This window comes from Aspergillus vadensis, assembly GCF_003184925.1.
Source record: "Aspergillus vadensis CBS 113365 unplaced genomic scaffold BO88scaffold_19, whole genome shotgun sequence".
Lineage (NCBI taxonomy): Eukaryota > Fungi > Ascomycota > Eurotiomycetes > Eurotiales > Aspergillaceae > Aspergillus > Aspergillus vadensis.
In genome coordinates, this window is record NW_020292057.1 from 567,492 (window position 1) to 590,955 (window position 23,464).

Below are 23,464 nucleotides of genomic sequence, written 5' to 3' on the forward strand. Positions count from 1 at the left end.
ATCTAGCTAACACGTTCACTATATATCGCTCTACAACCAAGCTAGATCGAAGATTCCAGGTGGCGCCCCTAATTGAAGGGACAATGTTATCTCTTCCCTACGGTTGTATATACATGGCCCATGATCTTGTAATCTACTGTGATCTTGAATCTGTTTGATCGGCAGCTATAAATTCCCGCGTCAAGGGTCCAGTGGGCGAGTACCTTTTTTGAACCTGATGGCTTGTGGAAGCCTCCCGTATACATGCGATATGTCATGTCTGGCTACCAGCCAATAGAACTGTCAGTCTGAAGCCTTGGCATTCTGCGCAAATTATTTGATGGGCCCGGGGAAAACACTGGATGATAGAAGTCCAGCCATGGTTGTTTTCAAAACTGACAATACCAGTTGCTAACAAGCTCATTACGTGCAAAGGTTTCTATATGAGCATATAAATGCGGAAGAGTGGCGGACACATGCCTATTCCAATTACAGCTGGGATGGCTGGAACTCCTTTAGGGTGTCCCTAGGTACTGGCGAACAGATACCCCAATCAATGAGTGACATATCTACGCGACATAGTTTGTATATCGGAAACCTATAGGTTAGTGACCAAAATAAATCCATGAGGCTACAGTATAGCTAACAGAGCAGTAGAACGAATTGCCAAATACATGAGGCAAGCAACAGCCCATAAGGAGCAACAGCTACAATATACCGCTGTGCTTATCCGTTCTGCTATGGCGATGTTGCAGTCAAAAATCACGGGATAATATAAATCTTGCAACACAATCGCCACTCGAGCATAGCGTTCAAAGGCTCGATCAGCTGCTAAATACAGACAAAGCAAGCGATCACTATCATGGATGACTTCTTCCATAAATAACCCTCCCCCCCAAATAAATATAAACTAGGACTGCGCACCCGATTTATGGGGCTTGTTGGTCCTTGGTATTGCCTTCCACAGAGATGATACTCAGCACCATGGCTGAGAGGTATGGCTCTGCTTTTCGTCCACAGCAGATAAAGGCTGGTCATTACACGGAAATTTCTCTCATAGATCCTCCCAGACAAGAGCTACTGGACCATATGGATAATTGTTCCGAAAAAGTCCTACTTGACATCGCGGGGGAAAATACGCGACCAATTGAAGCCGCGCCTTATATTCGAAGCAATCCAGCCCACTCCGCAATCTGAAAGATGTCTCCCTTCATTCCAGGTCTTCACATGGCTCACTTTATCATTGAAGAGAGGGCTGACTCTCTTTGGATTGACTTCGTTCGAGGTCCGAGGTACATAATTTTCCAAAGGATGAGTATGCATACTCTATGCTAAATGGAGAGTTACAAACTCAGGTACTCATTTCATGGAAACAAGGGCGCGATCGCCGACGTCGAGTTGATCTTTCTGGACAATCTGCCTTGGTCCCTGAAAGATGGATTCAGGATTAAGGCATTCAAGATATAGAATGGGCGTGCCGACTGGGGCATGGCGTCGTCAGCCTTATGGTCTCCGAAGGACAAGAGGTCGAGATAATGGGGCTGCTGAGTTGACGTGACTTAGGATGCTATATTGCAAGGCCCGATTTTGGAGGCCCGTGGAGCACTAGCAAGGTGTGAGAGAAGAAAGAACCGCATGAAGGATAAACGGACCTACCTCTAACTGAAAGTGGACATAAGTTGGTCATTTGGAGATTGTTTCGGCATATGAGGAATGAGACAAAGAGGCAATTTACAGACAGGAAGTTGGAGGGAGATGCCGGAGATGTCGGTCGTCGTTCTTTATAGTACTGGCGTTAGGTTGGTTCTATGGGTGGCGTTTGACGCCGTTCATCAAGATATCCGAGCAGTATTTCTCCGGATCAAGGGTCGAGTATATATTACTCAGAGAAGAAAAGATCTACTAGAATCTTTCTCCAATGGTTTGGGGCGTCAGACACCTAACTATAATAAGAGCACCTATCTCTGATAACCAGTATCACAGAAATAACTAGATTAGCAACTATCTACAATCATAAAATACATATCATATGCCTCATGCTAGTTACATATCACATCGTAAAATATCCTCCAAGTTACTTCCTAAGCAAAGTAGCAGTCGCATTGGCATGGAAGTCACGACTACTGAACCCAGCCTTGAAAGTAAACTCTCCCGCCGGGATGCGCCAGTCCTGAGCCGTCACATCCCAGTAACTCACATCTCTGCGCATCAGCTCGAAAGTCACCTTCTTGGTCTCGCCCGCCTCAAGCCAGACCTTCTCGAATCCACGCAGCTGGCTAGGCGGGGTACCCGCGGGCGCAGTATCAGGGAATCCGACGTACAGCTGGGGAATAGCGTAACCATCCACGCTGCCAGTGTTGCTCACCTGTGCGGTGAGGGTGTACACGGTATCCCAGAGAGCAGGGTTACCACCAGGCTGAACAGCACGCTGCTCTGGGAGGGCAGTCAAGTTCGAGGCCACGGGCTTGGCAGCGACCAGCTTGGTCAAGTTGTAAGTAGTGTAACTGAGACCGAAGCCGAACTCGTAGCGGACGGGGATGTTGTGGGCGTCAAAGTAGCGGTATCCGACTTCGAGCTCCTCGTCGAACCAGCTCTGCCAGTCGTAGGTACCGTTGGTAGCGACAGCGGTGGTGAGCGGAGCGTTGTAGTCTGATTCGTTGTAGGCGATCACATAGGGCAGCTTGGCGGAGGGGTTGGCATCGCCGAAGAGGAGGTCGGCGATGGCGTTACCGGCTTCCTCACCGGGGTAGTGGGCGGCCAGGATAGCGGTGACGTTGGGATGGTCGGCGAAGGGGAGGACATTGACACCGGCGGAGTGGGTGACCACGACGGTGTTGTTGCAGTACTTGGCGACGGCTTCGACGACGGCATTGCCGTTCCAGTCAAGGGTCAGGTAGGTGCGGTCGATGTTCTCCTCCGACCAGGATTTGAGGAAGACAAGGCACACGTCGGGCTGTTCGGGGTTCCAGAGTTCGGGCATGGACTTCTCCGTGATGAGAGTGTTGTTGAGCCAGGTCTGCACCCGCCCGCCGTACTGGCGGGCACGGGTTGTGATGGCGTCCTGCGGAGTCGAGAGGTAGCTGAAGCGGCAGGTACCGGAGCCACCGGCGTTGGCGAGCACGCCGTATTCGAAGTCGGTCTGGGTGGAGGGTCCTTGGGTGTCGGAGCCGGCGTCGTTGCCGACGATGACAATGTTACGGGGCTTGCGCAGGGGCAGGGCGTTGCGCTCGTTCTTCAGCAGAACGGTGGAGGCGGCGCCGTGTTCGCGGATCATGGCGCTGTTGTTACCGCGGACGTCGCGGTTGGTGGGACCTGTGAACTTCCAGTCGTAGAGCCAGGTGTCGGGGGGAGAGTCGACGTTCAGGGGACCGACGGAGGCGTCGACGCTGGGGTAGTTCTTGTCCTGACCGAGCCAGAAGTAGGGAGTCATGATGCGTACGATCATGTCGTCGATCCGGTCGGTGGTGATGGTGCCGTTGTTGATGGCCTCGGTGAGGTTCTTGCCGAAGTAGGATCCCTCAGTCCACAGCTCACCATAGACGGTGAAGCCACCGGGCATGGTCATGTCCATGCCGCTCTCGGCGGAGGCAACACCGCTGTGGGTGGCACCCCAGTCAGACATGACATAGCCTTGGAAGCCCAGCTCCGTCTTGAGGAGGTGGTTGAGGAGGTACGAGTTCTGGCACGAGTGGGAGCCGTTGACACGGTTGTAGGAGCACATGAAGCTGGCGACGCGGGCGCGGGCGGCGTTGGCGAAGGGCCACATGTAAATTTCGTGAAGGGTGCGGTCATCAAGGTTGGAGGAGACAGAGTCCTGGATGTAGGTTGTGGCGTTGGCGTCCGGGGCGTAGGTAGGGTTACGCTGCGTCTCTTGCTCGTTGGCGATGAAGTGCTTTGCGTTGGCTTGCACGCCAGCGTCTTGGATACCAAGAATGGTCTCCTCCATGCAGACACCGGTCAGGTAGGGATCCGCCGCGAAGCCTTCCCAGGTACGCCCGTCGTAGGGACTACGGCCGAGGGGACCACCGATGGGGCCGAGAACGACGTGAGTACCCTTTCCCTTGTGCTCTGTAGCCATAGCATAGCCGCGGTCATAGAGAAGCTTTCGATCCCAACTGGCAGCGGCAGATACACCGCTGACGAAGACGCTCGAGTAGTCACCTTGCTGAATACACTGGGGTCCATTCTGCAGACAGAGACCAGTGAAGTTGAGGCGAGGGATGGGGAGAATGTTTCCCACACAGGGACCCGGCTGACCGGTAGCCATCCAGGCTTTCTCCTCGACTGTGAGCTGCGATACCCAGCTCTTGGCCTGAACCAGGGCCTTTTCCCAGCCCCCCTTGCCCTTAGTTTCAGCTATGACGGAGTTAGCGATACGTTCATGGCTCCTCATGAGGACATGGTGCACTTACGAGAAGGGAATACCGGTGGAGAGCTGCCATAGGGGGTAAGAATAGAGGTGTTGAGAGGCTGGACGTAGCTGTTTGGCTCGCCTACATGGTTGATAGGTTCCTGGCAAGTGCTGGCACCCACGGAGGGAGCCAGCAGCAGGCCAGACAGAAGCAGGGCGTGGTCGGCCGGGACCTTCATGGCGTTGTATGAGCCGAACTTGTCAAGTTGCTGGCTGTAAGCACCTATCCTTCATCTTCTACCCCCGACAATTGCACCCTTATATACCTACATTCGTACATACACACCCTGGCTGGTCGCGGTACATTCCCGGGTTTTGCTAGAGTGGAGAATGCGGAGGCCCGCAAATACCGGGTTGGATGAGGGCTAAAAAGCCGGGGTCGGCCTCGTGCCGAGCTGGGACTCCACAACCGAGAAGCCATGCCAATCGCGAGGGTTTTGACGGCCCGTTTCTGCCCAGTCGGGGGATGATGACTTCGTTTGCTTTACTCCATCGGTCACTTTTGGCGTCAGCCGAAGTTTTGCCGGTGGAGGGATAGAAAATAACGCTCAGGCAGTTAATGGTGCCACTCGTGGTGATGAGGATCCTCTCATTCTCTACCCCGTGGGATCTAGTAGCCCCATTTGTCGGAGGAACCCCGTGGGTAATGACGTAGGGTGAATACATTCTGTCGGCCGGGATGAGGATGACCGACGAGTCGGGTAGCCTGGCATGACTCTCCAACACAGTTATGTCTCTCGATCTCACCGGCTTGTCTTTGGATGCCAATGCGGTCCGACCCCGCTAGGGCTTGGCAGGCACCCCCACGATGAGCCCGGCAAATACCCGTCTGCTGTTCCGAAGAATCCGAAAGGGATGATGTTAGGAAGGTTCCCGTGAGATATGGAAGAATCTACGTGAGGAATGAAAAGGAGGTAGATGAGCAGTGTGTAGTAAAACTGTCTAACGAGCCGCACAACTGGTGCTGTCAACCCCAGATTTTACATCCCCAAAGTCACGTGTGAATATGCATGATGCGCGAGATTTAATTTGGGGGAAAAGTTGGGGGTGAAGATGAGGGGAAAGAAAACCCTGCCCCAAGTCCCCAACAGACTCTGCGTCATCATCCTACAGTATTAGTAATTCTCCACTAAAGACTACAGATAAATCTTTCTAGTAGTTAGTAGTGAGCTAGAAATGCAAGGAAGAGGAGTCGGAATGCAGTCCGGCGTTGGCCTTGATGCCCGATCAGGAAGGCAGAATGGCAAAGGCCCGAGGTTTCCCCGGTGACTCTTCGGCCTGCCTTCACAGAATACAAAGTAGGAACAGCCCTGTGGTCCGACATGCCGGGAGTCGGGAATCCTGGGAGAACATACCAAGTAGGTATGCCGAATGCTTGTACTTGGACTTTCACTATGGGGCCGACGGAGGGGAAGAGGCTTGGCGATTGGGTCTCCGGCATCTTAATATGGGCTTGATAATCATTAATCTACAAGATTTTTCAGTCAAGATGGCCTTACTATTGGCTTCCTCACGCATCCACCTCCCATTTTCCACCTCCCAGCAAAGGCGTGATCAATGGACTCGAATGGAGGATTCTGTGGGGGCGGCGCTAACAAATGGATGGGAAGTTGGGAACAAACAATAGCCGGACAGGCAAATATCCGCTGTTCCCTGGCCTTGTCGAAATTGAACGACTGAGCAACCGGTAGTACGAGAAATCCAATTCCGGCACATGCATGAGAAACATTCCTTCGTTCGGATCACCAGCGAGAGCCGGGTCGGATACAATCACAATGCGCCCGCCTTGGCTGAGGGCAAAGTCAGTGGAACCATCTGTAAGCTGTCTTGGGTCGGGGAGCCAGGACCACATCTTGGATCATCTAGCTTCCATCTTCGATTCTTTTCACTGGCGTGCTGTATTTGCTTTTCAGGTAAGTTAACATAGCATATTTGACCCATGGTCAGTAGCGCAGTGATGCGTCGATATATGGATTTAAGGTTGCCATTATTAAACGCGCCTGCCGCAAACAGCAGGGATCTATTCACAACATGCATGGTTTGCCAACTGCCCACAACCATGTGTTCTTTTTGTTCATGATATGCCCTGATTCTTCGGATATGGAAACCGGAGCTGCCGACCGTAGGATGGCGATGAAAAGCCCTTTCAAATCTGTATGTGAACGGACCACTGCAGGAAGCCGATGCAAACACGGATGTTCCGGCTACCCTATGCCGCAGTTTTCTATCTCACTGTAGCATATGCAGCGTTAGCTTCTCGTCCCGAGCGGTCTTTTGATCCTTTCCTAGAGTAAGGTACCTGTAAAGAGACTCGGGCAGGAGGCATCATCTAAGAAAATAACTTCCTCACTTCATCCACTAAAGGGGCGGATACACTCCAAGAACGGAATAAATCTCTAGATGGATCTCCACAGCTAAATGCGTCAATCTCAACAGAGGAGATAAGAGAGACACTTCCTGTCATTTCCGCGATTTTCCAGTCAATTGGCATTGTCACAACTTACCGGGCGACTCCCACCCATGGGTCATCAAACTCTACCACCGCCATCCTGGTCATGGACACACCCAGCAGAGTTCATGAGGTATCAATGACCTCACATCTGCAACGCAAAGAGCCAGTCAATGCTCATTTGAAGCGATTATCAAGGAAGCCAGGTAATACCGGACCAAGTCTAGGGTGTGTTCTCGACGTCGAAGGCCGAAATCATTGAACTATAAGAGCAAAGAGTTATCCAGACAGATAATACACCCACATCGTAACACATCTTGATCATCGATTAGGTTCCCAATTAGTATTTCTTGCGCCAAGATGACTAAAGGTCTGGTGAGTAGGATGGTCTTTGCTGTGGCACGGATTCATGCTAATAAGAATGGGGCACCGGAGACCTTCGATATCCGCTACGACAACGAGCTCGCCCATCAATACTACGGGGAAGGGGACCAGCTCACTCAAAAGTAAGATGAAGGTTTCAGTGGTCCAATTCGCCTGCCAAAGAAGAGCTAACTATGGTCCTATAGGCTCCAAGATGTCTATAAAGACAAAAACCTGGAGTTCCCCCATTATTTCGATTCCACACTGACCACCCCACCGATTCACTTCATGACGTGCGTCACATCACCTTTTCCTTGCTAGAGTATACTAATGGTAGCAGGGTCGAGGCGCCTGACGATGTAGATGTGGACGGACTGAGGAGTGTGCATGTCCCTCCAGGCTTGAATGTCGAAATTCTCGACTTCGATTAAAATGTCTAGTAAATAGTTGGGAGGACAAAGGAAATGGAAGCACAGCAGTGTACGTAGTAGTCAAAGAATCAAATCTGTACAAATAAGGAACAGAGAAATCCAGTGGAGACTTTTGGTGGTCAGCTTCACTCTGGCTTTTCAAGCTTAGCGCCGGTGATCGGGCCGATCGAATGGCAACAATTTCCCCCGCCATTTCTGACAGACCCTTCATGTTCCTCCCTACCTATTTGCATCAATCCACCCCAGGAGAACTTTTCCTCATTCCCAGACATGCCTACCGCCTCGTCGCCGGCATCGGGGCGCTCGCCCACAATATCCAAGCGACGTAAAACCCGCAAGGGCACCTTCTCGTGCTGGGAATGCAAGCATCGGAAGCGACGCTGCGAGTTCGAGCCCCTTAAGGGCTCCACTTGTCTTTATTGCCAGTCGCGAGGCATTCCCTGCATCAGCCAGGAACATGCCGATCCACGAAGCCGCAGTAGTCACGGCCAACTATCGGAGCGGATTTGCCACGTTGAATCCCTGGTCGACCAGTTGATTCGGCAGCGTGACAGCTGTCAGTCTCAGGTCCAGCCACCGGCTCAGCGTCGCGACCGAGCGAGTTCTCCCCGGCCGAAAGAAGCCTTGATACCATCGCCCTTTCAGCAGCTATGCAAATCCCTCGCGGCTTTACTGCCTCATCCGAATACGGCCGCGCTTATTTTGACCAAGGGTCGATTCTTCAGTCTTCCTTTCCAGACTTGCCGGTCCCCAGTCCGAGATCAATCGGCTGTCTTCTCTGGTCTAGAACAGTCTGGAGATGTTTCCCGGCTACCATTGCCTACGTCCCATCCGATCCAATATGCTCAGAAACTCATAGAGCTCGCCCTCGGCTTACAGCAGCTGGATCTCACATCATTTCCACGCCCACAACTGCAGCTGCAGCTGCAGATAAATCAATTTACTGGCCACTCCTCTCGACGTTATCTCGATCTAGCAGCTCGCCACGTAACGTCGCAAGACACACTCGTAGATTCCCTTGATGGTCTCGATACTCTGTTACTGGAAGCCCGTTATTACATCAATACTGGGGAGCTGCGTTCGGCATGGCTGATCTTTCGCCGTGCTCTGAACATTGCCCAACTGATCGGACTTCCTAGGAAACGTGACGAAGCAGAGAGCCGCGCGGAATCGCTTTGGATTCAGCTCGTATATAATGATAGATTTCTGTCGCTAATGCTTGGTCTTCCATGTCAGGTGAAAGATGTTGAGCTCCTGGATAGGGAGACGTTGAATAAATACTCACCCCTTAGAAAGCTATATCGCATCCATGCTGTCATCGCAGGTCGGATAATCGTCCGGAATGTGCATATGCAGCATTGCGATTGGCTATATCAGAGTACATACGATCATTATGCAGTGACACGCGGCATAGATGATGAACTAAGAAAGAATACCCGATCAGTGCCTATAGATTGCTGGAAAGTTCCCACCCTAGACAGCACGTTGTCGGATACCGACAAGATGGACAAAGTCTCTATGCTCATCACCCAAATGCACCAACATTACCTCGTGATCCTCCTTCACCAACCGTACTTACTCATGCAACTCGGGAATCATACACAAATCAGCCAGTCAGCAATATCATGTATTCTACCAGAACATTCTTACAGCATACAAGTGGTCGTCCCTGCAAGCCGTGAAGTACTGAGTCGCTGTCTCGAATTCCGGAATATACGACCCATCCTTTCCTATCGTGGGCTTGAGCATAAAGCCTTCATCTCGGCAGTGACACTGCTCTTATCTCATATCTTGGGACACCGGGCGGGATCTGAGAACGTCTTGGAACATCAACGCCCTCAAAACCTGGCCATGATACAACAGGCTATTGACACCTTAGCCGAGGTCTGCACGTTGAATGGCCCGAATAGAGATTCTGCCATCAAAACAAGAAGTTGGTTAAGCAGACTCCTAAATATTGAGGCGGAGGCAGCCGATGGCATCAATTACATTGCGTGCATTGAACGGGACAATGTTGGCCCAGATGATGCTCTATGTCATACCTCCCACCGAGGCCTGAGGTTCCCCATTCCATACTTTGGAGTCATCTGCTTAATTCCTGAGCCAGTCCCAGATCTGCAATTAGATGGCCTACTTTCAGGATCCGCACAGGCAACAGGACCAGACACTGCGCAACTTGGGCCATGCCTTGACTCACAAGGACTTCCTTCGATCGTTACAGAATCGGACATTGGTCGTGGTTTACATTCCCAAATCTCTCTGTTGTCCGATGGTCAGTTGGAGCTGCAGTCGCTGTTTGACTGGACAGGTGACTCTAACATCCTCTACGAAGACTAAGCCACATCGCTACGTTGTATATTTAACATGGACATGAAGTGGAAATCGAACAACTGTATATACACTGTCTCTAAGACAGCATGCCAAGCTATCTATACAATATGTTCCACCAACACTTGGCAAGAAAACCCCTTTCACAGTGGTGGGGTATCAGCAAAGTCATAGCCAGTCAAGGCCTGAAAGCGCACACCCACAACACTCTGTGCGATCCGCCGGATTGACTGTTCTTCTTCCTCCGATAACTGGAAGGACAGACTGGCCAAGTTCTCCTCCAATCGATGAATTTTGCTCGTTCCCGGAATGGCAAAGATGTCGTCACCCTGGTTGAACAGCCACGCCAGCGCCAGCTGTGCCGTGGTCATACCCTTTCCTTTCGCTATCTCAGCCAGCTGGTCCACCACAGCAACATTCTTATCGATATTCTCTTTCCTGAGCCAGGGAAGCACACCTCGGACATCTCCGGGCTTACTGACGTCCTCCCGCGACCGAATTGCCCCGCTAAGGAATCCGTTGCCGAGCGGACTATACGCCACGATAGCCACACCAAGCTCGCGCGCAGTAAGCAGTAACTGCACCTTCGGGGACTCGATATCAGTGCAGAAGACGCTATATTCTACCTGTACACACGAGATAGGGTGCACAGCATGGGCCCGACGGAGCGAGTCGGCACTGCACTCGCTCAAGCCGATGTATTTGATCTTCCCCTCTTGCTTGAGCGCGACCATGGCTTCGATGGTCTTCTCAATAGGGGTGACTTTGTCCAGGCGATGGACGTAGTACAGGTCCACGTATGGCAGTCCGAGGCGATTCAATGACTTCTCAATCGCAGTTCGACAGTACTCTGGACTGGAATCCATCCAATTCTTCATGCCGTCTTTAGCATTGGGATTGGTGCAGATGCCGAACTTGGTGGCCAGAAAAACATCCTTCCGCTTATCAGGGTTCTGAGCAAACCATTTGCCCAAAACTGTTTCGGAATCGTCATATTTATCCGCTATGGCTGTCAGAGTCTGCGTGGTTTGGAATTTTGAATGGGTACATACCGGTATCCCAAAACGTCTCACCCCTTTGGTATGCCTCGTCCAGGAACCGTAGATGCTCAGCTTCTGGGAGAGGTTGGCCATAAGTACCACTGGCACCCATGAGTCCGAGGCCAATTCGCGGAATGAGCGGGCCGTTTTTGCCCAGAGAGCGAGCAGGGAGTTTGCTGAAACCGGTCATGTTGCTGGAATGAATATATACAGCGAAGCTATCACTATTCAAGATGACATGCTTAACAACATGCCAATTCGGCTCTTTTATGCCTTTGCGATGCCGGACTTTGCGGCGGAATTGACTGCATCGCACAGGGATAGCCTACTGCCTTGGTGCCTGAGGCCTCAATTCTCAACGGTTCCGCCGCTTAATTCCGCCGCTAACTCCGCCGTCGCCGATCGCCATCAACGCGATGCCTTGATTTGTTGCAGCTACGGCTGGACAGAGATAGCCAGTACTTCCTCCGCATAACCGCGAGCTCTATAATCTTGTAGCCAAGTGTCATTATTGACATGGCATGGTAGCTACTACTTGGCATCGTCTTTTCCGAGCAGCTCTCACCTTAGGCCTGGCTTTCCCAAGCCCAGACATCTACGGAGTACGACCGATACGAGACGAGGAGAGCAGGACAGCTGTTGTATAACATTCTCCTGGTCCAGGCGCCTCTCCTTAGGTTGTACCTACAGTAGGATACACTGCGCCTGAGACAACCGGGGGTTCCGGATACGGATGTGGTGAGGTCATCCCGGACACAGAGTTTCAGTGCAACCACCGTCCCTCATATAAGTCGACGGCCACGTCGCCCTCGTTTTGGGGCAGGATGGGCCGTCCCAATAATAGCAACATTCAATCCAACTTCGTTCTTGATAGTGTCAATCTTTAAGACGCAGTCAGAATGGTCCACCTGTCGACCGTACGTAAAGAGTCCCACGCCCATCAGCGTCAGCGCGAAGAACGCGATGCGCAGGCAGCTGCGGTGTCACCTTACGTGTACGGGACGCGATATGCAGTCGAAGAGCTGCCCGAGCATAGCATGTCGGAGCATGAAATGCCAGCCCCGGTGGCATATCGCATGATCAAAGATGAGTTGAGTTTGGATGGGAATCCCCTGCTCAAGTAATACTTCGCTTCTCTTTGAACTCTTCGAACTGTAGATAGTAACATGTTCCAGTTTAGCCAGCTTTGTCACTACCTATATGGTAAGACGATTATGAGAAGCAAGCACGATGCTCTTGCTAACTCTATCCCAGGAAGATGAGGTGCAACAGCTCATGTCTGACGCCATGAGCAAGAACTTCATCGACTACGAACAGTATCCACAGACTGCACATATCCAGAACCGCTGTGTCAATATGATCGCCGGCCTGTTCCATGCACCTAGCCTCAATGACCCAAGCAACGAGCAAGACGCAATCGGCACCTCGACGGTCGGATCCTCAGAAGCGATCATGTTGGCCATGCTGGCCATGAAGAAGCGCTGGCAGAACAAGCGGAAGGAAGCTGGGAAGGACTGGTCGCGCCCGAACATTATCATGAACAGTGCGGTACAAGTGTGCTGGGAGAAAGCCGCGCGGTATTTCGAGGTCGAGGAGAGATATGTCTATTGCACGGAGACCCGCTATGTTATTGACCCCAAGGAGGCGGTGGATCTGGTGGACGAAAACACGGTGGGAATCTGTGCCATCCTTGGGACAACGTACACAGGGCAGTATGAGGATGTCAAGGCAATCAATGACCTGCTAATCGCGAAGAACATCGACTGCCCAATACATGTGGATGCGGCTAGCGGCGGGTTTGTGGTGCCCTTTGTGAAACCAGAGCTGGAGTGGGACTTTCGCCTGGAAAAAGTCATCTCCATAAATGTCTCAGGGCACAAATACGGACTGGTGAGATACATCATAAACCATTACACCTCGCCGAATGCGGACTCGAACTGATCGTGACAGGTCTATCCTGGCGTTGGTTGGGTTTTCTGGCGCGCCCCCGAATACCTTCCCAAAGAGCTCATTTTCAATATCAATTATCTGGGCGCCGAGCAGGCCAGCTTCACGTTGAACTTTTCCAAAGGCGCCCCCCACGTCATTGGGCAATACTACCAACTGATCCGGCTAGGCAAGCATGGCTTCCGATCGATCATGACCAACCTCACGCAGACTGCCGACCATCTAGCAGCGGAATTGGAGAAACTCGGCTTTATTATCATGAGTGACGGTGGAGGTCGGGGTCTTCCTCTGGTTGCATTCCGATTGCCCGAGCAAGAGGGCCGGCTGTACGACGAATTCGCCCTGGCCCATGTGCTGCGTCGCCGCGGATGGGTAATTCCGGCGTATACCATGGCGCCGAAGTGTAATCAATTGAGGATGATGCGGATCGTGCTGCGTGAGGATTTCAGCTTGCACCGGTGTAACCTGCTTGTGGAGGACATCCGACTGGGCTTGAAGACGCTAGAGGATATGGATGAGACCATGATCAAGCGGTACAGCACGTAAGTCATCTTTCCTTTTCTATCTCTGCCTCTGAAGGCGACCGGGCATAAATTGACACCCAGCAGATACGTCCAGACACATGCTACACGCGGACCACAAGGTCATCCGGTGTATGGAAACGAGCAGCATTCGCTTCAGGGGAAGTCGGGAAAAACACATGCGGTCTGTTGAACCGGTCATTTGTGCGCGGTGTAGATACTTTACCACTACTTTGTTTGTCAGTCTGCCTGTGATACGTCAGCTTCCCTCCAAAACCTTCACCAACCATTGTCCTTGATTTTCTCAGTATTAGTAGCTACTCTGTGAAATCTGTCAGTGCCAAGTCATCCCCAACAAGCGTATCTCTTAGTCTGGGAGGCTGTCAGCGGTAAGCGAGCATGAATCAAGGAAAAGTAAGGTGCATTCGACTGGCAAAGGCCGCAGAAATCGCCAGCACGTCCAACGAGCTCGTGCCCGGGTGCGTCAATGCAGCTGTCTAATCCGGCTGCAACGAACCCCTCCCTCCCTTACGTAGAGTCTATTTGGCTGCATGCTGCGAGCGACCATTTGCCAGTATTGATAGGCCGCGTAGTGGGCTCCACGCCCTCGCATGACCGGATGCCTTCGGTGCATGAACCCACCAGTCGAACTCCACCGATAAAAGTAAACTCCGGTGAACGGCTGCAATGTAATAACAGCTTGTATAGTAGAATAGTGCACAAAAATGGTGGACTTCGTTGGATATGATCCAGAAGGAAAAAATCTTCACTTGTGGCCCTCGATGAGGTCAACCCTGACACACTTTGCATCCCCGGTGGCGCGGCGCCGAGCGATCTCCGGGTCATCAACAACGTTGGACCTTGCAACGTTCGAGACAGTTCCCCGATCTCGGTCACTCACTGAAGATAATCGGGGACCACTGGCTAGAACCAGGGCGAACCGAATCCGAAAGTCTGATTGATAGACGACCTGTCATGTTCATAGAGAGGCAGAGTTCGCATTCACCGCGTCGCGCGCGACCCCTTTAGGGTTTTGAGTTCCGCGAACTCGCTCAGACACACAGCAAGCAGCTGATGAATCACATCCGAGACAATCAATAGTCGGATTGACAATGCAGTAGTCAGAGTCTGACTATCAATAATCAACAGCCACTACGGTCCGTGGCCCTGTCAATCCGGGGTGTTTTTTTCCACTACCACCCCCTTCCTTGAGGTCTACTTACCAAGCAAGCAGCTACACGCTGGCCGACAGACAACAAGCTTCATCCTCGCCCAACTATCGTATGCCTCGCTTCCTTGCACAAATTCAAACCTCGCTTACTCGTACTCGATTTTTTCCTCTCTTTTACGAGAAAACATTGAACTCTGTTTTGTTGCGCATCTCATCTAAGCATTGAAGCCTAATCCTCCGAGCCTCTGTGACTTTGACCGCTACGAAATGAGCCTACGCAATGGAGTCCACTCGGAACGATAATCCCCTCTACTTCTTCTTTCCCTCCCCTTTGCTAGTCTGCTTTCTCTGTCTGCCTCTGCTTTGACAACTGTGTTCACGCACTGCATGATGCGCCTTCACTAGGCTACTGCTTTTCTCAGTTACAGTTCACATAGCTCAGTTTTTATCTCCTGACTATCACAATGCATTGAAGTAAAAATTCCGGGGCAACTCACATACTTACTGTAACCATCCTACCTGTCTACTTATGTATCGCTCGTTTCCCACTTCCTCGGCCTTGATTTAGGTCGCAGGAAGAGAAGGGAAGGAAAGGACTCCGTACACCCGTCCACACCAGCCAGCCAGCCCGCCAGTATGGCCAACATCATCTGGCTCGCCCTCGTCCTCGTGGCGTTGAGCGTCCACGTCCAAGCCAAAGACGTCTTTGCGCACTTCATCGTCCGTTTCCCCCCTATCACCCACACCCTAAAACTCACCCACTAACCCTCCTCTCAGCTCGCCAACGCCGAAAACTTCACCCAAGCGCACTGGACACGCGACATCACCGCCGCCAAAGATGCTCAAATCGACGCCTTCGCCTTAAACACCGGCTATGGTGCCGCCAACACCGACCAGCTCCTAACAGATGCCCTCACCGTCGCAGCAAAACATGACTTCAAGCTTTTCCTGTCCCTCGACTACTCCGGCGACGGTCATTGGCCTCCCGACCAAGTCCTGAAAGTTTTGCAAAGCTACGCCAATCACACGGCTTACTACCGCGTCGACAACCAACATCCATTGGTCTCCACCTTCGAGGGCTACGAATCCCTGTCTGATTGGTCCACCATCAAGAAAAAGTTACCCAATATCTATTTCATGCCTGAATGGTCCGTCCGAACCCCCGAGCAACTAGCAAGCGAAGATGTCGTGGACGGGTTACTCTCCTGGAGCGCATGGCCATACGGGACGGCGCAGATGAACACGTCCACAGACGAAGAGTATATCTCCGCCCTGAAACCCAAAGGCAAGCCGTACATCATGCCCGTCAGCCCGTGGTTCTACACCGACATGGTACGGTACCACAAGAACTGGGTATGGCAGGGCGATGGACTGTGGCATACGCGGTGGAAGCAGGTGCTCGACTTACAGCCGCAATATGTGGAAATTCTTACGTGGAACGACTTCGGCGAGTCGCATTACATCGGGCCGCTGCACGAGAACGAGCTAGGGATATTTTCGTTCGGGCAGGCGCCGTTAAACTACGCGTCCGGGATGGTGCATGATGCGTGGCGGATGTTTCTTCCGTACATTTTGGGCGAATACAAGAATGGGAGTGGGAAGGGGGTGATTGAGAAGGAAGGGGTGGTGGTGTGGTATAGAGTTACGCCGGCGTGGGCGTGCAAGGCCGGCTTAACTACGGGTAATTCGGTCACGCAGGGCCAGCAGACCGTGCCACCGGGGCAGGTCTTGAAGGATGAAGTGTTTTTCCAGGCGTTGTTGGAGGATACTGCGGAAGTGGAAGTGAGTATTGGTGGTGGGGAGAATAAGTCCGTGGACTGGTTGGATACGCCGAGTGGTGGGAGCGGTGGTGGTGGGAGGGGGTTGTATTTTGGGAGTGTGCCGATGGATAATCGCACAGGTGAGGTTGTGGTTACGTTGAGTAGGGATGGGAAGTTTGTGGCGCAGATGATTGGAGAGAAGATTACGACGCAGTGTCCGGATAAGTTGACGAACTGGAATGCGTGGGTGGGCACGGCGATGTCGAATGTGTCGAATGCTAGTACGTCGCGGGCATCGTTATCGGAGGAGAATGGTGCGGCTGGTGTGAGGGTTGGAGGAGGACGTGGGATGGCCATGTGGATGGGGGTGTTGTGGACGATCCTGATGGTGGGTATGAGTGGAGTTTTGCTTTAGATCTTTTTTCCGTTTTAGAGTCTCGATCGATCTTCATATCTCGATATACTGGTAGTAATATCTAATATCTTGGACTATTTTTCGATTTTTGGTGGAGCATGTAGTTCTGCACGGGGACTTTCCGAGAGCCCTATGTGAGGCTTGTAGGGGTGTGATCTGCCCAAGATTAGGGTTGGCCGGAGTAAACCGATCGAATGGGTCTGCGGCTCTGAGGTGGATGAGGAAGCCTTGATTCAGAGCAGAGAGCGATTACCGCAAGTGGAAGAATAGAGAGTTCAGCTTGACTCGATCTCATAAGCGTTTCGGTGTCGCCGAAGGACGTGCACGGGCTGGTGGGAACAAAGAGGCTTGGTTCTTGATGCTGATGGGTGGATTTTGGGGCTTTTGCCGTCGGGGGGACATTAGATAATCTATAACCCCCCCGTCCCTGCTGGGCCATGTGGGATGTGAAGGTGATCGTCGCTGGTCATGACTATACCATACTCAATAGAGTCTGGTGTTGATATCAGTTTGGAGATAATGAGCCTCATGTTGGAGAAAAGTGGTGCTCCTAGTTCTTAGACCATGCTGCAGATTACGACGATCCGGGGTATTCACTTATCCACTTGATCGAGATACTGGACAGAGGCCTGGGCCGCTGCTAGATCGACTGCACCTTTGTTGATGTCCTGTGGCATGTCGTCCGTCTATGACAAGCATATTCGCCTTGGATACGAGCATATTTCTCAAATCATATCAGGATAGGTCACTACCCTTAGAGATGTAGTATATACGATATGACAGTCGGGGCAGCAACATCTAGTCTCTACTTTGACCTGCCCTATTGGGGAAGAAGACACAGGGCAGCAGCTTATCCCAAAAGCACAGGAGTATTAGGCTTTACTCGGTCTTTGTTGAAAACCCAATTGTCCAATAATAAAAGAGACTTCAGCATTTACGACCCCAGTCTCACGAGGCAGTGCCCGAATTCGACCCATCAGCGGCCGATGTTTCAAGTCAATGACGCAAAGACCAAACTCTGCTCGCCACCGGCCGGCGACACCGGTGCCCTAGGTTTTCCACGTCTGGGGTTCGGCCGGTGCCCAGCAAGAGTCGGCGCTGGCTAGACGCACCTAATTGCACTGATTGCACTTTGACAGCTCTTGGCACCTTATCATGCTTTCTTCACGGCCGATGAGTGGGCCTTCGGACTCGGCCGCCAGTGGCAATGGCCTAGACTCCACCAGCCCTGCGCAAAGTATGCAAGTGCGAGCTATCTTCAGATCTCAGGAGTTGCTGGTCCAGGGGAGAAGTATAAAGATTGCCCTGATTCCTGCCCCTGGCCAGGAAGTTAGATTTTAACCAGAATAACCAATTCGCATATCACATCAATATCCTTAATGCAATAACACGACGACTACGAGATACCACCACTACCTCCTAGTGCCATTATCACCAGCACTCCCTCTACACTAATTACCTCTTCGACACAAATTCTTCACAACGTCAAACACAATGGCCGGTATCGAACTTCCTCCTCACCTGATGCGTCAGGCCACCCGCACCAACAGCCGGATTCCTCCTATGGCTCGTCGCTCGGTCTCTCCCTTCCCCACTCGCATGGCCGCTCTCTCCCGCGACAAGCTTCAAAAGGAAGCCTCTACAAAGAACCCCGATCTGCGCCGATGTCTTGCTCACCACACTCTCCTCAACCGCTCCATTGAAGCCGCTCAGCAAGACGTGCGTCGGCGCATTGCATCCTTCCACCTTGATGAAGAAGACGACGATGACTTCACCACCTCCTACCACTCTACACCCAATGAGGCTACAGCTGTGCCTCTCATCCGGGTCCAGATTACCAATGCGGTGGGGGCTATGGTCAAGCGTCGTGCCGCAGATAGCCAGCAGAACGGCCAGCTGAATGGACTGACGCGGGTCTCGGCAAATGCAGACAAGGCCGGTTCTTCGAACAACGACAGCAGCAGCAGCAGTATTAAGAGTCTGAAGAGAGTCCCTCGTGTGGTCTTTGGTCGGCGTCGCTGGCCTCTGTATGGAGCGGGACCACTGCAGACTGGATTGGTTAGTTGAAACGGCGGTGGTTACAGTATTCATAGTGTGGCTTCGTGACGGGCTACGGCTGGACCTCGCCATTGGCATCCTTGTTTTGTTCTCTTCATTCATCGACATATCTTGCTACTGTATTACTTTATTTTCCTCATCCCTTGGACAGACAGGATGCCTTGTGTCACGTGCAACAGATATGATGGGTCTTGTATATAATAATGGTCTATTACACTATACTACACTATACTATTTAGAATACGTCATACATTATACATTTATCCATTATATGACACTTTCATTGTAAAAGTCCAATTGATTTTAACCACAAATGCAGTGTAGACTACCAATGACCCACGCCGCCCGATCTGAATCGCCAATTGCTGCGAATCTATCACTAGTCGCCGATCAGTCTCACTCATCCGACCCGCTCCGCCCAATCAATCCCCTCACCCTATCCCAATCGGGCAATTCAGCTCTGCAGTTCAAATCTCAGCCGCATTCCAAACCCACAATCCCCCCTGCTTATAATAATGTCTCCCAGCCCCCACGCTCGCATTCTCTTATCCTCCCATCTTCCCCCTCTCAAGAATAATATCATAAAACCAGAAAAAAAAAATGCCACAATGGATCCCCCCGGCCCAATTCCTCGCTATCCAGCTCCTAACCGGCAGCACTGTCGCCTTCACCTCCGCTAACTCTCCTCTCCGATCAATCGCCTCCCTCCTCGTACTTGTCCTCGCCTACTGCATGCAAATCAGCGCAAATGCCCACCTCCATGGCACCCGCTTCGGCGCCCCGCTCGTCGCAATGTGCTGGATGAACGTTCTCAACGGGATAGATTTACTGGTTCTCACGCGCGCAGACTACGATAAACAGCTTGCATACAACAATGCCAAACAAAAGTCAACCTCCGACAAATCATCACAGAAACCACAAACGAAATCGCTAATAGAAAAATACCTCTGGTCCCTAAACCTCTCCTTCAACTACCGCCGCATCAACACCCCCTGGCAAATCCGCGCTCTCACCACGTTCAACAAGATCCCATCTCGGACCCAATTCCTCCTTACCTCCCTCCTCAAACTCATCATCTCCGTCGCAATCATCCAATTTTTAACCCTCGAGACCACCGATCCTTATCTCGGCCGCGCAGTGGATAAATTACCCGTTCGACCGGACGAGATTCTCCTTCCGTTCTGGTATCACAGTGGCTGGGGTAAAGATGATCTTTTCCTCAGATTCCTCTTCACTCTTTCATTCGGGATTGTTGCTCGCGCGTTCATCGTCGCGGGATATACCGCTGCCGCGGTAGCGGCTGTAGCGTTGGGCCAGGAGCCGAGTATGTGGCCGCCTGTCGGGGGTGGATTGCTGGATGCGTGGTCGATTAGGAGGTTCTGGGGGTATGCATGCACCTTCCTCCCTTTCATTCTTTTCGTTCCCAGTGTCGATGTATACTAATGAAGTATGCAATGCTACAGAAAAACGTGGCACCAAACCCTCCGCCAACTCCTCTGCTCGAACGCCGACTTTGTCTCGGGGTCTATCCTGCGTCTTCCGGTCCGATTCCAGTGGTGCTTCCGGGTAATCTTCGCATTCATTGTTTCGGGTTTAGTGCATACGGGCATGGATGTAGGGTTCGGGGTGCGGATTGATGAAAGCGGGGCGTTGTGGTTCTTCGCGTTACAGATTCTGGGTGTGGCGGGGGAGATGCTCGCTGAGATGTTGTTGGCTCCTGTGAGTGTGTTTGTGCCGAGAGTATTGAGACCTGGGGTTGGGTTTATTTGGGTAGCGTTTTTCATGATGTGGACTTTGCCGGTGTGGATTTATCCGATTTTGGTCCAGTTGTATGGAGATGGCGTGCGCATGATGAGTCCATTCTTGGGGTTGGGGGGTTGGGATGTTTGAATTGGTTTTGGATTGCATAGCGTTGCGGTTGGGTATCATTGTTATATTAGATTATACTAGAGTTATTAGATGTATAGTAGGGATAGAGGTGGATATAGACTATAATGCTGCGTCCCAGTCTACCCACGCGAATGTATTCAATAGGTCAAGATGGGGGTCTGCGCCGACGAATTCCGGTAGCGCATCTAGAGCTGTCGTTGGACTGTGCAGCGATGCTGGCATGCTGAGGATTCGGTCCAGTGAGCGTTGCAATATTCCCTTGATTTGCGCCTTGGCTGCGATGTCGGATTCGGAGGGCCGGAGCCAGTCGAGAAAGGCGACCAGCACACTGAGGTTCTGGATGATGTCCGATCGGGGAAGATCTAAGGTGTATGTTTCGGGAGAGCTGGATTGACGGAGAAGCTCGAGGCAGAGGATGCCGCTGCCTGGGACGGCGTAGGACATAGCCTGGCATGCTGGCTCAGTATGGAGTAGATGTATTCATTGGAAAGGGGTGGAGTATCGTACCAGCCAGGAAAAATCAACGTGGTTCTCGAATCGGTCCTTATGCTTCCAGTAAATTAGGGTTAATCCTACCATTTCATGGCTAACCTGGATCAGAGCTTGTTCGTCGACCACTCTGTGTCGGGTTAGAAGTCTCTCTAGGATGAACAGGTTGAGTAGAAAGTCCAGGCGCACAAGAACACGCAAAGCGAGCAGCTGGCCGGGAATGTCGCGGTCGTGGACGTCTTCTGTCTTGAACTTGAGGACCTCAGGAAACTGTGCATATATGTCTGTAGCTTGTCCTTTGAGTTGGCTGTTTGCTTGTCAGAAGTTGTAGGGGGCGTATCTTGGGCTGAGGGCATACAGGCATGATTGTACTGCAGCGTCAGTGATGCTATCCTGACAAGTCTCTAATACTTCTAGCATCTCTTCGCGGTTCCTTGCTAGCATTGCGCGCGCTCGTAGGATTGTGGCTGGATACGGTTGTCGCTCTACACTGCCATCCCAACCATTGGAGTTGAGCTTGGCTACGGCATTGCCAATCCTGTCGGAAAATATATCCTCGTCATTAATGTCCAGGGGCAACTGAGTTGTCGAGTATTTTCTGTTCAGAAGTGGTGGTCTTCCGGTGAAAGTAGAGATAACCTTGTCGAAATTGTAAATCGATGCGTAGACGCGTCGCTTGAGTTCGTGCTGGAAGGAGACCTCGTTCCAGTCGGATGACAGTTCTCGGTGAAGACCAATTGATGTTGTGACTGCAATCACATCGCCATGTTGTCGCCAACATGAAAGACCTGTTGATCAGCTGTGTGTTTTAGGTGTCGATCTTACAATCAGAACTTACTCTTATCGCCGCTGGCAATGCTCTCCAGGATGTTATGCTTGAATGCCAAGTTTACAAAGAGAATGTTAATAGCACCCAGCTGGCTACACAGCTCGATGCACATGAATGCACAGCGTTTAAAATGCACCATGAGTTCTTTGGGCCCCTTGAATGCATGTTGTCGACAGTACTGAGTAATGATCTCGTGTTGCACCGGTAACTGTGAAGCCGCAGACGACCAAATAGTGAATAATGACCCTAGCAGCTCCCAGCGCGCTCTCTTTCCCGAGAAAGACTCGATCCAGCGGTGTGGGTTCTGTTCAGCCGGTAAAGGCGTGAGGCTGCACTCTGAAAACCGCTGCGCAACATATTGCAGGTGCTCGCTGTTTCGCAGCCGAAGCACGTTTCGATACTCATCCCACATCTTATCGGAAGCGATCCGATAAGCTGGTCGGAAACATGCGTCCATTAGGGCCATTGGATGGACGAAAAGCAAGTTGCAAGTTTGCTCATCCGGCAGGTTCTGTAGGATCTGGATTCCCAGTTGGAGCATTCTCGGTGTGATGGTTGGGTTCCCCGGCTGAGTGGAACTTTGCACCTCGACGCCATTGATGCCTTCGCTGGTTGGCATCCTCAGCTCTTGGTCCACTTCGAATCGATCCCGATGTTGCACGAACACGGATGCGAAACTCGTGGGCCCCAGGTACTCGGCTGAGCTTTCGAGTATCGGCGTGGTCGACTGTGCTCCAGGGCAGGTCTTGGTGCTTGGTGGCCCATCCTTCTCATTGCACAAGGCAGTCGGCGACTCAACCTCCGGCAGGCTTCTTGCTCTGCCTTTAGCGAGAGGATTGGCGAGATAGACACATTTCAGGGCCAGTCGCCGACAACGCTGGCAGGCGGGGGTTTCGTGGTCGCAGGCCAATTTGCGTCGGCGGCATGCCTCACACGCAGGCTCTCGGCCATTCTTTCGCCTTAGAGCGGGCATGGAATAAGTCGGAGTAACTGTGAGTCCCAAACGGGAACAGATACATGGTCGTATGTGATGGTGTTGTCAGATGTAGATAGTAGATGGCTGATGTGGATGCTGGGAACGGAATCGGCTTCGGCTTCGGCATGGATCGGACTCAAAAAGTGGGGCGGCTCAAAAAGAAGAAGAGCAAAAAAGGATGACCAGACTGGGGCTCGATCCCAGGACCTTATCGGTGTTAACGATACGTGATAACCAACTACACCATCCGGCCATTGCTTGAGAAACATTTGAACTATTGGCTATATATCTGGCTTTTCACTAACTATACAACGGTCGCTAATAAAGCTTCCGGAATCGAGCTCGAGGCTTATATACGGTTATGATTCGTTATTCACCACTCCCGAGCTTATGATCGCATATCAAAT

At 51.8% G+C, this 23,464-nt stretch overlaps 10 protein-coding genes and 1 non-coding gene across 11 annotated transcripts; 6 read left to right on the plus strand and 5 right to left on the minus strand.

Annotated features, from left to right (window-relative positions):
• Positions 1 to 1,950: 1,950 nt before the first annotated feature.
• Positions 1,951 to 5,056, minus strand: BO88DRAFT_467210 (beta-glucosidase; the record flags this gene model as incomplete). The annotated part of the gene is made up of 4 exons (XM_025711504.1): positions 1,951 to 4,335; positions 4,392 to 4,603; positions 4,673 to 4,755; positions 4,793 to 5,056. The coding sequence occupies 4 exons, from the start codon at positions 5,054 to 5,056 to the stop codon at positions 2,054 to 2,056; spliced, it is 2,841 nt and encodes a 946-aa protein (XP_025560726.1). The 3' UTR covers positions 1,951 to 2,053.
• Positions 5,057 to 5,549: 493 nt separating this feature from the next.
• On the minus strand, positions 5,550 to 6,242 carry BO88DRAFT_417274 (uncharacterized protein; the record flags this gene model as incomplete). Its single annotated transcript, XM_025708298.1, has 3 exons — positions 5,550 to 5,858; positions 5,890 to 6,066; positions 6,105 to 6,242. The coding sequence occupies 3 exons, from the start codon at positions 6,240 to 6,242 to the stop codon at positions 5,550 to 5,552; spliced, it is 624 nt and encodes a 207-aa protein (XP_025560727.1).
• An 833-nt stretch (positions 6,243 to 7,075) lies between these two features.
• BO88DRAFT_406569 (uncharacterized protein) lies at positions 7,076 to 7,797 on the plus strand. The gene is made up of 4 exons (XM_025707186.1): positions 7,076 to 7,214; positions 7,275 to 7,345; positions 7,409 to 7,495; positions 7,543 to 7,797. Exons 1-4 carry the CDS (start codon positions 7,200 to 7,202, stop codon positions 7,631 to 7,633), a joined length of 264 nt encoding a protein of 87 aa, XP_025560728.1. The 5' UTR covers positions 7,076 to 7,199; the 3' UTR covers positions 7,634 to 7,797.
• An 85-nt stretch (positions 7,798 to 7,882) lies between these two features.
• On the plus strand, positions 7,883 to 10,103 carry BO88DRAFT_489644 (C6 zinc finger domain protein). Its single transcript, XM_025712715.1, has one exon. It carries the CDS (start codon positions 7,904 to 7,906, stop codon positions 9,968 to 9,970), a length of 2,067 nt encoding a protein of 688 aa, XP_025560729.1. The 5' UTR covers positions 7,883 to 7,903; the 3' UTR covers positions 9,971 to 10,103.
• Positions 10,038 to 11,287, minus strand: BO88DRAFT_89957 (aldo-keto reductase). The gene is made up of 2 exons (XM_025713239.1): positions 11,014 to 11,287; positions 10,038 to 10,964 (listed from the first exon to the last, which is right to left on the minus strand). The coding sequence occupies exons 1-2, from the start codon at positions 11,189 to 11,191 to the stop codon at positions 10,105 to 10,107; spliced, it is 1,038 nt and encodes a 345-aa protein (XP_025560730.1). The 5' UTR covers positions 11,192 to 11,287; the 3' UTR covers positions 10,038 to 10,104.
• Positions 11,288 to 11,831: 544 nt separating this feature from the next.
• On the plus strand, positions 11,832 to 13,803 carry BO88DRAFT_406571 (glutamate decarboxylase). Its single transcript, XM_025707187.1, has 5 exons — positions 11,832 to 12,121; positions 12,177 to 12,204; positions 12,256 to 12,891; positions 12,952 to 13,490; positions 13,557 to 13,803. The coding sequence occupies exons 1-5, from the start codon at positions 11,901 to 11,903 to the stop codon at positions 13,660 to 13,662; spliced, it is 1,530 nt and encodes a 509-aa protein (XP_025560731.1). The 5' UTR covers positions 11,832 to 11,900; the 3' UTR covers positions 13,663 to 13,803.
• Positions 13,804 to 14,887: 1,084 nt separating this feature from the next.
• Positions 14,888 to 16,898, plus strand: BO88DRAFT_89961 (glycoside hydrolase family 71 protein). The gene is made up of 2 exons (XM_025713240.1): positions 14,888 to 15,360; positions 15,418 to 16,898. Exons 1-2 carry the CDS (start codon positions 15,277 to 15,279, stop codon positions 16,813 to 16,815), a joined length of 1,482 nt encoding a protein of 493 aa, XP_025560732.1. The 5' UTR covers positions 14,888 to 15,276; the 3' UTR covers positions 16,816 to 16,898.
• A 1,347-nt stretch (positions 16,899 to 18,245) lies between these two features.
• BO88DRAFT_406574 (uncharacterized protein) lies at positions 18,246 to 19,138 on the plus strand. Its single transcript, XM_025707188.1, has one exon. It carries the CDS (start codon positions 18,310 to 18,312, stop codon positions 18,880 to 18,882), a length of 573 nt encoding a protein of 190 aa, XP_025560733.1. The 5' UTR covers positions 18,246 to 18,309; the 3' UTR covers positions 18,883 to 19,138.
• Positions 19,139 to 19,405: 267 nt separating this feature from the next.
• BO88DRAFT_392604 (wax synthase family protein) lies at positions 19,406 to 20,874 on the plus strand. The gene is made up of 2 exons (XM_025705065.1): positions 19,406 to 20,258; positions 20,337 to 20,874. Exons 1-2 carry the CDS (start codon positions 19,474 to 19,476, stop codon positions 20,761 to 20,763), a joined length of 1,212 nt encoding a protein of 403 aa, XP_025560734.1. The 5' UTR covers positions 19,406 to 19,473; the 3' UTR covers positions 20,764 to 20,874.
• Positions 20,835 to 23,105, minus strand: BO88DRAFT_369705 (transcription factor). Its single transcript, XM_025704150.1, has 4 exons — positions 22,091 to 23,105; positions 21,611 to 22,040; positions 21,271 to 21,559; positions 20,835 to 21,210 (listed from the first exon to the last, which is right to left on the minus strand). Exons 1-4 carry the CDS (start codon positions 23,052 to 23,054, stop codon positions 20,863 to 20,865), a joined length of 2,031 nt encoding a protein of 676 aa, XP_025560735.1. The 5' UTR covers positions 23,055 to 23,105; the 3' UTR covers positions 20,835 to 20,862.
• Positions 23,106 to 23,236: 131 nt separating this feature from the next.
• On the minus strand, positions 23,237 to 23,310 carry BO88DRAFT_t199. The gene has a single exon. It is a non-coding gene; the product is annotated as a tRNA-Val (tRNA).
• Positions 23,311 to 23,464: the final 154 nt, after the last annotated feature.